The sequence below is a fragment of the Ptychodera flava genome, chromosome 3 (genome assembly GCF_041260155.1).
Source record: "Ptychodera flava strain L36383 chromosome 3, AS_Pfla_20210202, whole genome shotgun sequence".
Taxonomy (NCBI): domain Eukaryota; kingdom Metazoa; phylum Hemichordata; class Enteropneusta; family Ptychoderidae; genus Ptychodera; species Ptychodera flava.
The window spans coordinates 35,324,070-35,341,658 of record NC_091930.1 but is presented as its reverse complement, the minus strand read 5'-3'; the positions used below and the strand labels follow the sequence as shown (position 1 = coordinate 35,341,658).

The 17,589-nt window shown below is 37.5% G+C and overlaps 1 protein-coding gene across 1 annotated transcript in view; it reads right to left on the bottom strand.

The window, feature by feature from the left end:
* LOC139126381 (proto-oncogene tyrosine-protein kinase receptor Ret-like) overlaps positions 1–17,589 on the bottom strand; it is a 47,540-nt gene that overhangs the window by 19,317 nt on the left and 10,634 nt on the right. Inside the window, exons 5-12 of the mRNA XM_070692451.1 lie at positions 15,950–15,991; positions 15,236–15,312; positions 14,672–14,767; positions 14,341–14,557; positions 13,653–13,763; positions 13,219–13,382; positions 12,490–12,612; positions 11,705–11,813 (exon numbers count right to left, since the gene is read on the bottom strand). Coding sequence (XP_070548552.1) covers positions 11,705–11,813; positions 12,490–12,612; positions 13,219–13,382; positions 13,653–13,763; positions 14,341–14,557; positions 14,672–14,767; positions 15,236–15,312; positions 15,950–15,991 — 939 coding nt within the window. The remainder of the gene's footprint in view (positions 1–11,704; positions 11,814–12,489; positions 12,613–13,218; positions 13,383–13,652; positions 13,764–14,340; positions 14,558–14,671; positions 14,768–15,235; positions 15,313–15,949; positions 15,992–17,589) is intronic.

The following is a 17,589-nucleotide window of genomic DNA, read 5'->3' as shown; positions in this document are numbered from 1 at the left end:
ATTTCGACAGAAAAAAAACTAGGAAATTCGGCCAATGAAGGACTTTTTGTCCGCTCCTGCGTATCTTTTTTTCTTTGATCGTACCATAAACCGCCCCACACGGCCGAGTACTCGCTTCTACTACATTGAGATTAACAACATATTTTGACGCTAATTCCTCGTCTAACTTTACATATCCGTAGGAGTATAAAACGGTTTTTTATCACGTATCTTACCATGTTAATCTCAAGTTTAAAAAAACTTTCTGCATGTCGGAAAACTCAAACTTACACACACCTTTCCTTGCAGACTATGGATAACCAAAGTACTCTGCACCACAGTTTATCTCCACAACGTTTCAAACGACATTGAATAACACATTCGGAGCTAAAACTGATTTCTCACCAACCTTTTCAATCTCAAGCTCAATTAATGCTTACCTACCTGTGGAGGGTTTTCATCCAAAAATTAACCTGCTGGAGGCTGTATGTCTGTAAAAGGTCAATCATATGCTTGAATTTAAGCTAAATCTGCAAATCAACTTTACATGCCAGAAAATCCCGAGAGAGTTTGACCGGTTGACCTCGCTGTTAATTTTATGCAGGAAATTACAATAACGATGCTTGGTCGAATGACGCAGTGCCTTGAGGGTGGGATCGCCAGTGGTATAGGGGGAGGAGTACCTTCCCGATGGTGATAAGTGGTGCGGATTACCGTCGCCTAGGTGACTGGCGTTGCAAATACCTGGACTGAACCACGCGTGGACTGAACCATTTGGTTTTTTTTGGGTGTCGATGGTACTTTGACAATAAAAGTAAAGATGCACAGATATCGAGTTTATTGTCTTGTTTATGAGCGGCCAGTATTTCCAACAGCATGAATTACGTGCATTTGCCCTAGAAGAAATAAATAATTTCGAATAAAACATCGCGAATATAACCACATTCCTTAAGCTCGACGTACCCCAAAGAACCATGAAATCGCCCGACTTTCGATTGAAGAGATGAGTTTTGCCAAACCGCGTATACAGAAAAAGTGGCAGATGACTATTTTTAGAATCATAGACAGCATAGCGAGATGTAAAAAATGTGAAAGAGGCTCCCCATCTAACTATCCTAAATGTTTTTGTGTCGAGTTTGTGTTTGATTCGTTTCGAAAATGTGTTCCTACATTCTTATCCGATTGTGTGTGTTAATAAAAATGTTTGTTTCGCTTTGGATATTTGTAGAGAAGTTTGGATTAGTGTGTACGGTAATGTTTTGTTTGTGTGGGGAAAGCTTATGGCGAGACGCAGCCGGACCTATGTTGTTACAAAAGTTGATAGAGTCGCCCTTTGACGCTTGCGTTTCGAAACCGGGTGTGGTTTCTCATCAGTCGCGGTGTAGATTCTTTCCTTAGTTTTCTGTTTGTGAAAATTTATTTTAATGCATTTTAGTGGTCTTGCTTTTCGATTAGCGAGGCAAGTATATTAATTTTTGGTCACGTTGTGAGTCCGTTTGGTGGTTCGGTTTGTTTGTTCTATGTTTCTTTACTTCGGTAAATTTTGTTTTGACTGGTGTGTCTTTTAGATTTTTGCGGAGGTTTGTGAATTTTTAGGCAATAAGTACCACTGGGGGTACGGATTTTATGTTTATTGGATCAAGATACTCACAAGTATCCTGGTTGATGTGCTTGTTCTCGTACATTTTGATTCATAGTTCGTTTACTTTGTTTACTGTTTGTTCTGGCTTGTTGTGTATAATACTGAGTGTTGCGTTTCGCATTCGAGTACGTAATCGTTTGTGTTGACAATGACGAAAACCCGACCCTTGTCGAGGGTTTTTTTTTCCCCGAAATTTGTCTATTGTTTGCAAGCTGGTTTATCGCGATTCTTTTAGCACGCGACATGTTTTGTTTCCTTGTTTGAAAGGGTATCTCTAGAAGTGCGAGTTTAGCAGCTTCAGATAGCTTTCAAGTTTTTGGTGTTTGTTGTTTGTGGAGCCCAATTTGACTTTTCTTTGAATTTGTGTTGTTGCGATTGTTTGTGTCTCACGATGTAGCGTAGTCACATTTTACGACTTTATTTGTTGAAATCCTGAGGTGGTTTTATTCTGTTTGGTTTTGTTGGCGTCCGAATTAATTTTAAGGCCTTTGCCTAGTACTATTTTTCGGAGTTTCATAGTTTGAGCGATGATAGGTTGTTGTTGAATTTCATGTTGTTGTCGGCTTTTCTTTGGAAATAGCTGATTTTTTCCACGGCCATTTTTTCTGTCACGTTATTTTATGTGTACGATTTTTGTTATTTCTTTAAGTGTTTGTGTGTTCTATGTCATTTTATGTTTTTTTTTTTGGTAGTTCTCTTTTTTGGAGTGTTTGGTGGCCCTGAAAAGGGCCGCTCGGTATGGGTTTTTTGTTAGCGCTTGGCGCGTTTGTTTTGGCGATGAGCCTATAGCTTTTTATGCTTCTTTTCGCCGATTCGATGTGCTTGGTAAGTAGGTGTTTTGCCGCCTTCTTGTCACTGTGTGTGCGTACATGGACAGTCTGCATAGCCCTTGAATGTGGTCTCGATTTTGATCAAACCATGGAGGTACCTCCATGATCAAACTTACAATTTAGGAGTATATATCAAAACTGATAAATGATTTATGTTTTCACATGGGTTCACAAAAAGTTTCGCCCCGGTGTTCATTTTTGGCCCAGGAATTCCATCTACCCACCCTTTACAGAGTAGTAAGCTTATGGGGCAAGTAAATATGGATGCGCCGGTGCGATTCAACGATCAACCTGTATATCGCATCGAAAGTCAACAATTTTACGGCACGGACTATGATTTTATAAGTTTATACACAGTCCCTCGTGGATAGAGAGACTGTGGTTTATATAAAAATTATAAGGCGCGGGGTATTATATATTGACTGATTACTGTAGCTATAGATAGGCTACATTCAGGACGGGCAGCGACGGGCAGTAATTAGTAGGCAAAACCACGGTCGCTCCACAGAAGGACCGTGGCAAAACAGGTGTTTTCACCGTGGGCAGAACTCGGTGCAATGATACTGAACATTAATAGTAAGCCTGTCACCTTGAAGGTAATGCTGTAGGTGAAACAAGTAAGCTTACTTCAAACGCACGATGGTACAAACATTCCTACCTCCATGGTACAAACAACACCATAAGTGAAACGTACACATAGAAATACACGCGTTCCTACGTTGTGCCCACCCGGGCCACGCGATTAAAATATGACTGATACTGCTGGATAGTGTTAATTGGGTCGGTAAACAGTCAATTAATAGTTTAATTGACTACCTGGGTGATTGGCAGGTCGTGTCCAACGACGCATATGCAAAGCAGGCCAAAAGACAAAAGCCCCCAAAGATATTGACAGCTGGCCAGAGGTCACCATGAATACGTAATGACGCTTCACTACGCAGAAACTGCGTAGTCAAGCCCTTCTTAACCGGTCAAACTCTCTCGGCATTTTCCCTCATGTTTATTTGAATTCCAAGAGAAATTGGAAAATTCGGGCATTCTAGGACCTTTTGTCCCCTCCGTATCCGGCGATTCTTTTTTTCTTGGATGTACCCGCAAACGCCCGCACACGGCTCAAGTTAGGCAAGCATTGTTCGGGTTAGAAAACTCAAAATCAGCTACTACTTTCTTTGCGGACTATCTCCGTTTGTAACCAAAACACTAAGCATGGCAGTCAACTAACTCATCCATACAAAGTGTCCACCCGTATTGGAAAAAAGTTCAGACAGGGCACAAAAACAAAGCAACAAAACAACAATTTTCTGCACTTTGGATTGACATGGGGTCACTCAGGGTCATTGACCTTACAAGTACACTGGAGTAAATAGTTTTAGGCATGCAAGGCTTTGCAGTTATTGGTCCCGAATAATTTGGGAAAGATGTGCAATCGTTTCGTAGCTAAATGTCACCTACAATAAATGTAAATGTCTTAGTTTTCTGACTGCATTAAAGCTTACCCACATGTGGAGGTTTTTCATTCAAAACTTCAACTTCTAGGTGGCTATATTTCGAAAAAGGGTCAATTTTATGCTTGAATATACGCTAAATCTGCAAATAAAATTTATTCATTTGAATTTTGACAGAAAAAAAAACAGGCAAATTCGGCCATTTTGTGTCTTTTTATCCGCTGCGGCGGACCTTTTTTCTTTGACCGTACCACAAACCGCCCTCACACGGCCGGGTACTTGCCTCTGCTACTTTGAGATGGTCAACAAGTTTTCAACAACTTTTAACATCATTCTTAGGAGTATAAAACAGGTTTTTATGAATATCTTACCCATGTCAAGTTAAATGTCGGAAATCTCAAACTCAGATACAACTTTCCTTGCAGCCTATGGATAACCAAGTGCTCTGCACCACAGTGAACTATCTGATCTCCACAAAGTTTCCAACTACATTGAATAATACATTCGGAGCTAAAACTGATTTCTCACCAACCTTTTCAATCTCAAGCTCAATTAATGCTTACCTACCTGTGGAGGGTTTTCATCCAAATATTGACCTGCTAGGTGGCTGTTTGTCGGGAAAAGGTCATCATATAAGCTAAACTTGCAAATCAACTTTATTTATTTGAATTTCGAGAGAAGAAAACGGGGAAATTCGGCCATTTGGGGATTTTTTGTTCACTCCGGCGGACTTTTTCCGTGGAGGGAACTCGTTGGTTCATTCTTGACTAGCGTCCCGCCAACCACCAGAAAAGTAACCCTTCTTTTCCTTATACGACCCCCCTCCCCCCTGAATCCTGTAACAGCTATTTAATGCCCCAGGGCTTGAAAGTAATATTTGGGAGGTTGTCAGGCTGAATTCTGCTTTGTAAAGTCGGTAGTCTACAGAAGAAATGTGTAAGTCAGAAAGTTTAAGAGAAAGTTAAGTTTAAACTCTGAGCGTAAACACCTTTTTCATTTCACAATAGTATATGCAAAACACCAATTTAATTGGACTGTGACGAGAAATTTGTTGTGGGAATAATATTAAAAGAGTTCAAATTGTTTGACAATCAGTGAGATTGTGTGACGATCAGCGAGTATATTTTGAAATCGGTCTCATGGGCCGTTAATCCGTCACAGATTTTACGTTGGATGGATTTCAGAATCATAGGTTATAAAATTAAGGAAATGGTCGGGAAAGGATTTTTTTTACATAGGAAAGAGAAACAATAAGTTTTATTGGTTTTATTCAAATCATGACTCAGCTCACTTCAAGACCTGATCTTCACATTAAAAAGTCGTACCGAAGGATACAAAGTAGCCTTTCTCGTTTTCTGGTCCTATGTAAACAGTGGCGAAATGTTGTACCGTTCCAGTGCAACGTGTTTTAGACGATAATTAATATCATCCCCTCATATCTGCACAATCTATGAACATAAAGAAATCTTACCAATGGCTGGTTCCTATTGTGTTTTGTGCATGGAAGGAAAATTGGGTTTCGTTTACTAATTTATAGCTTGGTAGCTGTGTTGTATAATATGCTGCCGTGACATGTCGCACAAGATGGCGTAGGAAAATTTGCATCATCTTTATTATATGTTAATTAAAGATCCCGCAACACAATTCAATTCTTTATGTCTTCAGATATCAAACAGAAAGTCTTAATAATTGAGGTTATCGCTGTGTTTATATTTTGGGGATGAGTTTAAAATGAGAAGTTGCGAAAGAGGTTTGTTATAACCTACCAGATGCTGGAATAGTTCTATACATATATTCTAACACTTTGTTTAAGACATCCTTTAATCAGTGTTGAAGATGACGCTCAATTGAACGAAAGTTACTTTATAATACAGGTTACAAAGGATCTTACATAAGGTGTTTGAATGTTATAAGTCAGTCATTTTCTAGGATGAGACGATTAAACGACTGTATTAACATTCTCTCGATGATCGATTTTGAAGACTTGGTGATCATCGAACGGACTTGCTGTCTAGCGCCATCTTTATGCAAATAATTTGCATTAGACGCTTCCCATTGCAATATATGATTTCCGACGCAATAAGTATGTACATTGCTTCTATTTATGAGGAAGGAAGTCATAAATGTAAATCAAATATAATAAATTCAAATTCTGCTTCTCTTTGTTGTTTTTTATTATCAAACTTAAACCTTTGCAAACATTATAAGACATAGCAATGTTAAACGATAGCATGTATGGGAATGATTTCCTTTTCGAGAAAAACGGCTGCTGGTGACTTATAACCTAGGGAATTAAATACTTACACGGCGATTACAGACAGTTATTAGAGAAATATCAGCCGACACTTATCAAGTATCGGATTTCATTAACATATTGACCAGCTGTATTGATTCGCATCGCAAATTGTTGTTTTGAAATGGATCATATATCTCCTCTATATGTGTCTTGGTGTAAGCAACCAGACAGGGTACCTCCCCTTTTTGGACACGAACTCTGAGATCAATGAATTTGTTCATGGTAAAAAGATTACTCTATTATAAACCGTGCCTATTTTGCCATTGTTCTATGTTCGGCTTGGGTGCGTAAAGGTAATTATGTTAACTCTGAAAATGAATCGCTGTCGAAAAGAAGATTGTCTGATTAATTTTATGTTGTGCGTATCATGTGTGAGATTATAAAGCACCCGCGAAGGATAAAATGGCTTTTGAAAATTCTGTGATTTTCTTGCATATTTGCATCTGAATGATATCAAACTTAATTTATTGTCGGTGACAATTATGACCCTACGAAAGAGGTTGTGAAACATATTTAAAAAATTATTGCATTATATCCATCTCATAATTTCAATCATTTTCAGCCGACTACTTCTCATTGGCAACTCGTTTATGTGTTTTACAAATACTATATATTATTGCCTGAATACATGGTTTATGTGCCCGACAGCAGTGACAATTTGCCCGACACCAGGAAGGCAAATTGTCTCCTGCTGCGAGGCAATAATATTTTTATTACATGCCTCTTAACAGTTAACGCTATATGACATTTAGTTACATGCAGGGCATTTTCGAACGATTTTACCATTATCGACCAACATCAAACAGATTTTAACGAAATTCAAAATAATAGTGCGCGCATGGGTATTTCACATCTAGCGTTAAGCGTCTACTTTGACGTCGAAAACGTCTAAGAGCTTCACTGGACCGGTTAACCATGGAAAACGGTCAGTACATCGTACACCGGCCCGCTAACATCCCGGATGTTCCTATTGAAAACAATGCATTGATTTGCACTCATATCGAGGCATGCAATACCAAACATTGAAGCACAACGGATGACGTGTTGAAATCTTCAGTGAGGGGGTTTGTTATGTCAAACGAGCATTTGGTTATAGTGAATCCATAGATTATCAGTCACTCGATACGAGGCTTAGTGTAAACCAAAATATACATTCATATGACTTTAACCTATCAAAGTAAATTTACACGTTTTCTGAGATAAAAATGAATCACCCCTTGGTTAATTTCACACATCGGGGCTAGCTATTTGACGTAATGACTTCAGACAATAATGCATGGTGATTTTTTACACGAAATCAAAGTCTTGAGAATAATTTATCAAGTAAAAGTCATTCTTACTGCATGGAGATCATCGAACTGACTTGCTGTCTAGCGCCATCTTTATGCATTGGAGGCCTCCCATTGCAATATATGATTTCCGACGCAACAAGTATGCACATTGCTTCTATTTATGAGGAGGGAAGTCATAAATGTAAATCAAATATATCTTCAAATTCTGCTTCCCTTTTTTGTTAACAAACTTAAACCTTTGCAAACATTATAAGACATAGCAATGTTAAACGATAGCATGTATGGAAATGATTTCCTTTTCGAGAAAAACGGCTGCTGGTGACTTATATTCAAGGGTGTTAAATACTTACACGGCGATGACAGACAGTTATTAGAGAAATATCAGCCGACACTTATCAAGTATCGGATTTCATTAACATATCGACCAGCTGTATTGATTCGCATCGCAAATTTTGTATTAAAATGGATCATATATCACCTCTATATGCATTTTGGTGTAAGCAACAAGACAGGTATCTCCCCTTTTTGGACACGAACTCTGAGATCAATAAATTTGTTCATGGTAAAAAGATTACTCTATTATGAACCGTGCCTATTTTGCCATAGTTCTATGTTCGGCTTGTGCACGTGCGTAAAGGTAATTATGTTAACTCTGAAAATAAATAGCTGTCGAAAAGAAGATTGTCTGATTAATTTTATGTCATGTGTGAGATTATAAAGCACCCGCGAAGGATAAAATGGCTTTTGAAAATTCTGTGATTTTCTTGCATATTTGCATCTGAATGATATCAAACTTAATTTATTGTCGGTGACAATTATGACCCTACGAAAGAGGTTGTGAAACATATTTAAAAAATTATTGCATTATATCCATCTCATAATTTCAATCATTTTCAGCCGACAACTTCTCATTGGCAACTCGTTCGTGTGTTTACAAATACCAAACATTGAAGCACAACGGATGACGTGTTGAAATAACTTCAGTGCGGGGGTTGCTTGTGTCAAATTAGTCTGGCAGAGACCCTGCGATTCGCGTTCTTCCCTGTTGGAACACGCGCGCGCCCTTCAGAGACGCGATGCGAATCCCAAGGTCTGGATGTTCTTGCAAGCGACCGGTCGAATTTCTGCCTTATCCGGGTACTTTATAGAACTGCACACATCCGTTAATCAAAAAAAATGACACGTACCATAGCCAAATAAAATTAAAAATGATAAATAAAAACATAACGCGTATATAGGTCTACCAGCCACTAGTATATATTCTCTCCGCCCAGTTAGACAGGTGTTTCTTTTGACGTCACTACCCTTATGAATATTCATACACTTGCAAAAATCGACAGTCGCTGTGTCTGGCACACAGGCATTCTGTACTGTAGGTAGTTCGTAAAAGTGTAGTTTCTGCTGCATTCCGACGTTCTCTTCCGTAGCCTTATCACGGAAGAGAACGTCGGAACGTAGCAGAAACTACACTTTTACAAACAACCCACTCAACAGAACGCCTGTGATCTGGCAGCGCGTGCTCACAGCTGCTGAGCTGCACAGCTTAGCCTTCGAATACAGGCCCATCGTGGGCGCGCACAAAACAAGGCACAGCTACTGTGAAGAGTCTAGTGTCAAATGAGCATTTGGTTAATATGTGAATCCATAGATTATCAGTCACTCGATACGAAGCTTAGTGTAAACCAAAATATATATTCATATGACTTTAACCTATCAAAGTCAATTTAAACGTTTTCTGAGATAAAAAATGAATCACCCTCGTTTAATTTCACACTGCGGGGGCAAGCTATCTGACGTAATGACTTCAGACAGTACATTTCAACATGTATGTTGGTTTATTACACGAAATGAAAGTGTTGAAATAATTTATAAAGTAAAAGTTACTCTTTCTACATCTCTCTTTCACCCAAACAAAGTCACCAACGACAAGGTTTGATCGAACTGTCTTGTTCTTATATTTTAATTTCTCACTCCAGTCCTGGTTAAATTTTCTGCAGAAACACACTCTGGTATAGAGTTTTGGTAAGGTTAATACGAGCATAGTTAATATTGATGCACCAGCTTGAAATGTGTTAAAAATAGTTGATCCTTACTTTAGCCAATGTACGAGTCAATCGATTAAAGACCAGCCAAATGTGAGCTGAAGCATATGATTAATGCAATTACGAATGCGTGTCAAATAGATGATATATTAAAGGGAAAAAAATTCTTCCAAAAATTTGCAAAAATTGAAGAATCAGTTAAAGATAGACCACGAAAGAAGATGCCCATAGTCTTTCATTTTTCATCAAATCAGCGGCGTTTCCCCCATCCTATTGTAACTTCAGCGTTCTTTGAAAATTATACGTTAGTTTGAGTGATATTGTTGTCTGTTCCAATAGTTTGCGATGTTCTCTGGGATACAGAAGCAAAGCTATAAATTGCAAATATTACCTATTGTTTTCCTAACTTGTTACTATTGAATATTACAACGGAATGTTCAACTTATTACACAAAAAATGATGGATACAAACTTACGTTAAGTACGTACCGAGACCTATAAAACATTTCGTCATAAACATTTTCTGAACTGTTTTTTGTATAACGATGAACGTATTTCAAGTTTAATGTTAAATGAACAAGCACTTTATGTAATTGTAAAGTGAATGGAATGTTTGGACGACTACAGACTGCCCTGAGTATGGGTGAGAATTTGTTACAAAATTACCTATAAGGTACTGCCTTCTTTAAAAACGGATGCCGAGGTAGTTTTTATTACAAGTACTTTGATCGTTAACATAATAAGCACAGCAACATACATTTATAATTGTATTCTTCCAATGCACGCATATATTTCGTGAAAAGCCTAAAAATGAACATGCAGTCATTACAATGAAAATACTTGGATATGATTCTAAATTTTTCGAATTATCTATCTTTAGAAATATACTTCTGACTTACAGTACAAGTTGCCTGGTCAAAACCCAATCAGTAGATTATTTCGTTTTCTATGTTAGTTTGTTTGCTTTTGTTTTCTAGGGGGCGTGTATACGCTGATCTAAGGCTGAAAACATGAAATCTTCATATCGTTCTATATCATCTTGGCACAGTCCTCTAGTTGATCTCCGCATAAGCCGACTCCTTCGGTGCAGAAATGTCCATGAATTCCTGTGGTGAAAAATTGAGACTTAGTTGGTGTTTCGTAAGTTATTATGAATGGTAACCCAATATCTGCCACATATTAGTTCGAATAATCTCAATTTTTTCGCTTTGTGATGATGTTCATGGCAACATTAATATCATACCTTTTCTTTGTTAGCCAAGGTATTCAGGTCGTTAACCAACTTGGAAAACGAGGGCCGATCACGTGATTCCTTCTGCCAGCAAAGCATCATCTGATCGTATCTGGAAAATGGAATACCTACTTTATTGCCAAGTACAAGTATGAGAGAGTAAAGACATCAATGTTTATATGATCTAGGTTAGAAATTGACGTAGGTCATCAACAGTTCTGATAACTTGAACACTCCATCAGTAAAAGTTTTCTGAGTGTTATTTAGCAACAAATCAAAAAGCAAAGACTGAGCAATCAGCAATTCATGGTTTACTGATGACCATCTTAGATAATCGTTAAAAAGTATATGTGAGACTCGAATCGATTGCAAAACTTGTATCTAAGGGGCATCCAAATATTCTTCGCTTACATAAATTGTCCACATGAGTCCGGTTTCTGAAGACGATGTCCACTTTTCAATTTCCGTTCAATATTACCCGCATTCAAGGACGCATATGGTGTATCTCCTAGATAAATAAAACCATGTTTTTGGTTATAGACAAATTCTCTCTCTCTCTCTCTCTCTCTCTCTCTCTCTCTCTCTCTCTCTCTCTCTCTCTCTCTCTCTATATATATATATATATATATATATATATATATATATATATATATATATATATATATATATATATATATATATATATATATATATTATATATATATATATTATAAATGAGGAATAAGGAAATCACATCAGAAATCAATGTTCTGCCTTTGGATTTGACTGCATTTTTTATATTGTCTTTGTGGCGTCTGTTATCTCTTACTGTGATGTGTCCATAATATACTGTTGCCACCAAACTTTTAAGGTTAAATAAAGGTATAGTTCTCTAGAATTTTGCATATGACATAAAAACTATCCTGTTATAACAACCACACCGAACTGATTTAGTTCAAAATGAATCACCTAGGGTAGTTATTTGCCACAAGACAACCCCGAACGACCACACGTCAGACTTTTCTGTAAACGTCATAGAAAATGATTCCACCGCCATATATCTCTCAGGGCATGATACCTGAAACAGAGAAGTCATTTGTAATTAATTGATACACGGTGAGAGAGGTTGTGGATACATAGCAAATTAGGAAAGAGAGATGTCATCAGTTAATGAAGTACTTATTCAGTCGTCATTCGTTTTCTGAAAACTATAAATTCTAGTTACTTTGACTGGGTTCACATTGAGACCTAGGGCTGCTCTTTGCCCTGTTAAAGATAATGATAAGATATGACTATTTAGTCCGCCTTAACCTGTATTTATATCTCTCGCTCGCCCTTTGTCAACTGATGAGGCGTCAACTGGACAGGAGGCCGACAGAAACTAATCACACTTAACGACAGAAATACAGACCGACAACGGACAGAAACTAAACACTGGGGCGTGATAAAAGTTTGGATGGCCAAAGACCGACCAAGCGCGTTGAAATTGTGTTTTTTAAAAAAGGGAGACTCAATGGCAACCATAATTCTACAGTTTGAAGGTAACAACTGTCAATACAAGTCATTCTGAATGTAGACAAAAGCATTTTAAAAGTAACTTGACTTGTCCTTCGACATTTGCACCAAGGGTACGAATCTAATAAAGTCACGATGACGTTGGTCACGATAATGTGATTGACAAGAGCTAACATTGACACCAATTGACACCAAGTGACAACATGTCTAAACTTGCATAAAATGAGTTGCAACATTACCTTCGACTTTTCGTAGAAGGATTGATCATCGATGACTTCTGTAGTGTATCCAAAATTGGAAATCTTACAGCGCAGAGAGTCATCTACCAGAACATGCTTTGATGACAGAAACCTGTGAACAATCTAACATAGAGACCAACTTAATGTTACACTCACAAATCAGTAAAAGTGACGATAACTTGTCTTTTGCACATCAAACTCTGTCGAGTAGAAACATTAATTTCTCATTATTCTGGTAAATGTTGGTGAGTATGCAGCGATACATGAATGAAACAAATCACTAAGATGGTTATTTTTGGTGATTAAAACTGGACAGAAATGGCACACCGACTATACTGATCGACTCTTATTAGTGGATGTCATAAAAATGCACTTGTAGAATGTGAAGGTATTACAGAATAAGACAAGTATGCACGTGGATATAGCGTAACGTGCCGCACTACGTATAATGGAGTGATGTCCGAATATACACTGATCATACGTAAGTGACTGGATACCTGATGGACTGTCTCGTTAAATCTTATTATGTAAGGGACATAACTTAGTAAACGTCGATTATATAATTTTGAACGGTCCGAAATGAATGTGCAGATACACTTGCGAAAGGCATATTTCACTTTGGCGCCTGAATACAGTCATAGTTACTTAGGCGCTGTGGTATGGAGTTTATAGCGCATACCCAGTACTAATGTTATTGATGTTTGATGTGTATCGGAATTAAATGTTTACCTTCAAGTTAGCTAAGTGTTCCATTCCTCTACCAATGTCTAATGCAAACGATAACAGCTCCCTCTCAGTCACGCTCTGATCACGTGCACTTGATGAACGTACTTCTTGCAAAAATGTGTCCAGACTGCCTTGAAACAGATACTCCATGATGATATAGGTCGGGCCTATATAGGAACGGATAACAGGCAATATTATATCGTTTGAAGCAAATAGACAACGTCTGACGTAAAGGTTATTTGGTAAGTGAATTGTCTACATCTTCTTACGTAACACATAAATGGCGAATGGCAAAATTCTTTCCAAATTTCTTAAACAATGGACAATGGTTATTATTACATTCTGTAAAGTTTGAATTAATCTCGGTAGTTCTTAGTATTATTAGCTTTTGAAGGAAGAAAGATCTTTCCAATGGAAAGTCGCAACACTGAACTTACCTTGATTTGTACAGACGCCAAGCAACTTAACGATATTAGGGTGATTGGAGATCTTTCTCATCAAAATGCTTTCATTCATAATGTCACTTTCTTCTTTCGATTTCGTTTTGCCTGTAATATATTTCACGGTAATAATGTTACGTCTAACCTCCTGATAGACATGTTTCAACTTTTGTAGAGTTGATTTAAAGTAATTGACTGATAATACCGCCTAGCTGATAGTTACCCCTAACAGAGTTGACAAAACCTCGATTAGACAATATGTCTACTTTTTCAAGTGCCATTGAGTCAACGCAAACCACTATGAATTACCCTTCCCTCCATGTATCTCTCTCTCTCTCTCTCTCTCTCTCTCTCTCTCTCTCTCTCTCTCTCTCTCTCTCTCTCTCTCTCTCTCTCTCTCTCTCTCTCTCTCTCTCTCTCATTGTAATTATCTCGTGGGTATCAAATTTCTGTTATACGTCTTTCATTCACTCATTCATATGCAGAGTGTCCAAACTATTGTATTTTCAATTGTTTTGAACAATGTTACGTTTATATCGTCATTTATCAAAGTCTGTAAGTAGGGTATACCGTAAGCTGTGGTCACATTGACTTAAATTAGTCCATAAGATTGTACTAATATTTCTTATGCAGAGTAACTATGTTTGTTTCAGTGGTAAATACGATTCAGAAGATTTTGTATTACCGTTGGCCATTTTGACGGCAACTTCAGACGCACCGTCTTTGCCACCAATATGCCAAGCTTTGCACAGAACTATCCGGTGACGGTTTCCATCGTGTAAGACGCTACGCGTCGAAAGTCGGTCCCGTGGATATTCAAACGATGTTTCTCCACACTTCATGTACACACTTTCAGCGATCATTTGTGGATTTAACGCCTCGTATGGACTGGCTGCTTCTTCCTATTGAGGGGATGACAGTTTAAAAGGCGTGTGTTTAAACTGTCATATAATTTACCTGCTTCAATTCAACCATGGTTCAACATGTCTTGCCAGAGCACACATTATTTAACCTACCTTGATTAATTTAGGCCGTTCATTACTGAGTCCTGTGTAAGCGTCTTCTGGTCGATCAGAGAGCATCAGATCAGTATAAGTACTTTCAACTTTGTCCTAGGAGATGAAAATGACATCTTTATGTTGTATTGCCGAAAACAGAAGATAACTATTAAGGGAAATCTTTCTGATGGCATAAGAAAACGAAACAATCGTTTCATTATACATACAGTTTGTTTCTGTTCTTGTTTTAAACTTTACAGAAGTGGCAGTTTTGTGCATATTTCGAGTTCTTAAACGTATGTATGTCACCAAAATTGGGTCAAGATTAGCGTACGCTTTCAGCTGCGATTTGAAATAAAAGGGTTATCTGGTAAGTATTAGTCATGTGAAAAAAGCTACTGTATTTACTAAGTTCCCGAATTGAACTTGTACCCAAATTCTACTAAAACTATCCTTACATCAATTGATAGCTGGACGTGAGGCCCCGTAAAGGTCCATGCTTCACACCAAATGAGTTTCATTTATGCTGAGATTATAACTTTTAGTCCGTCGTAATTTAATGCCTTAATTTTAAAAGTTCACCTTTTTTGTAGTTTTCTTCGATGTTATATTTGCTGACCCTTCATTATCGATGACTTCATAGGTTTTGTGAGAACCAACTAGGATAAAAATTGTTTGTTATTAGAAACTAAACAATTCACAATGTAAAAGGTTTTTAAAGGATGGATCAGAGGACAGGAAGGTTAGATAATTACAGAGGGATTGATTGATACAAAGAAGGTAACTTTGTTATAATAGGAAAAATCTTTGTCCCCTTAAAGTGAAACAACAGGACCCTGTAAAGAGAAATATTATCAAACCATGTATACGATCATGTATGGACACTTTATCCGTGAGTGTATTTGAACATGAGGCCAACAGCCAAAGCATAGAGTTCGATATCAATAGTCACTTTGCATGATCCAAAGACTCTTTGTGGTTTAAATTGGCACTGCACACAATTTTACTTTGTGAATAATGTAATTTATGAACATAATTTCTGGATAACCAGAAATTACACTTCTTTACTCAATCTAATAGCTGTTGAAACTTCCTAGTAGGAAAAGTTGTTTTGCATTGGGCGATTCAAGAACAACATTTCACTGAAAATCTAACTTTCCACATGTATAGGGTTTCGTGCCCCTAGATTTCATTCGTACTGAACAAAATATTAGGGCGTAGTGTACCTGTTCGAACATCAGGTGTCACAGCAATGGATATAAATTAATTTATTACAATAATGAAGAATGGCCTTACCTTCGTCTTTATTGAAAGTTGAAGATAAGTTGATTTCAGTTTCTGTTTAAAATAAAAGAACATAACATTTGTGATTGGCATAATCGGATTTTGGTTTTAAAATTAATTTGTTGTAAAGGTGAGTTTGAAGGAATGAGAATTGGGTGACATTTCCCTTAATTTTACATCGTTATATGGCATACGGAATGCCAAAGGATTGAAAGTACAATGTCGAAAGCATTAGACTCGTAGCTATTGATATCACATGAGTAAAAACATGAATGCAGGACAGCAAAAAGGGTAGAACAGTTAACATGTAAAGATCCTTGTTGGTATTCCTCAGTTTTTCCATGCAAAATCGGGTTTATTTATAAGTCTTTTTGCCATCTATGACCAATCTTCATGCCATGTAAACTTAACACTGCTTTATAAAGTGTTTTTAAATTTTAATTGCATTATCACAAACAAACAGTTTCTTGAAAGTTAGTTGGTATTGCTTTTTGCCGTACTCAGTCATGTTTAGCAAAACATTATTTTGCCTGTCGACAGGTGGTTTGTACGAGCAGATCAGAATTATCGGTCTAAGTTAGTTATTCGGTGACGTACGACATTTGTGATTTGTTTTGAACTCCCGTCAGTACTGATTCTCCATTTATTAGATTCACCGATGCAATAATTTTGGCAGTTACAAAGTATTGAAGAATGGAGTGTATTCTACACTAGGGAAATGGTGAAAGTTTACATTATATTATACCATTGACTGTAATGTTCAAGATACGGGCTATTATAGTGGTTATTTTAATGAAATGAAGTTATGATGACAGTGATCTCCATTTTAATGTTTGATGATTCAGCAGGGCCATTGAAAAATAGTTCGTGCAGAAAGAAATACAGGGAGATAATACATGCTTTGCTTTGCTTTGCTTTGCTTTGCTTTGCTTTGCTTTGCTTTGCTTTGCTTTGCTTTGCTTTGCTTTGCTTTGCTTTGCTTTGCTTTGCTTTGCTTTGCTTTGCTTTGCTTTGCTTTGCTTTGCTTGCTTGCTTTGCTTTGCTTTGCTTTGCTTTGCTTTGCTTTGCTTTGCTTTGCTTTGCTTTGCTTTGCTTTGCTTTGCTTTGCTTTGCTTTGCTTTGCTTTGCTTTGCTTTGCTTTGCTTTGCTTTGCTTTGCTTTGCTTTGCTTTGCTTTGCTTTGCTTTGCTTTGCTTTGCTTTGCTTTGCTTTGCTTTGCTTTGCTTTGCTTTGCTTTGCTTTGCTTTGCTTTGCTTTGCTTTGCTTTGCTTTGCTTTGCTTTGCTTTGCTTTGCTTTGCTTTGCTTTGCTTTGCTTTGCTTTGCTTTGCTTTGCTTTGCTTTGCTTTGCTTTGCTTTGCTTTGCTTTGCTTTGCTTTGCTTTGCTTTGCTTTGCTTTGCTTTGCTTTGCTTTGCTTTGCTTTGCTTTGCTTTGCTTTGCTTTGCTTTGCTTTGCTTTGCTTTGCTTTGCTTTGCTTTGCTTTGCTTTGCTTTGCTTTGCTTTGCTTTGCTTTGCTTTGCTTTGCTTTGCTTTGCTTTGCTTTGCTTTGCTTTGCTTTGCTTTGCTTTGCTTTGCTTTGCTTGCTTTGCTTTGCTTTGCTTTGCTTTGCTTTGCTTTGCTTTGCTTTGCTTTGCTTTGCTTTGCTTTGCTTTGC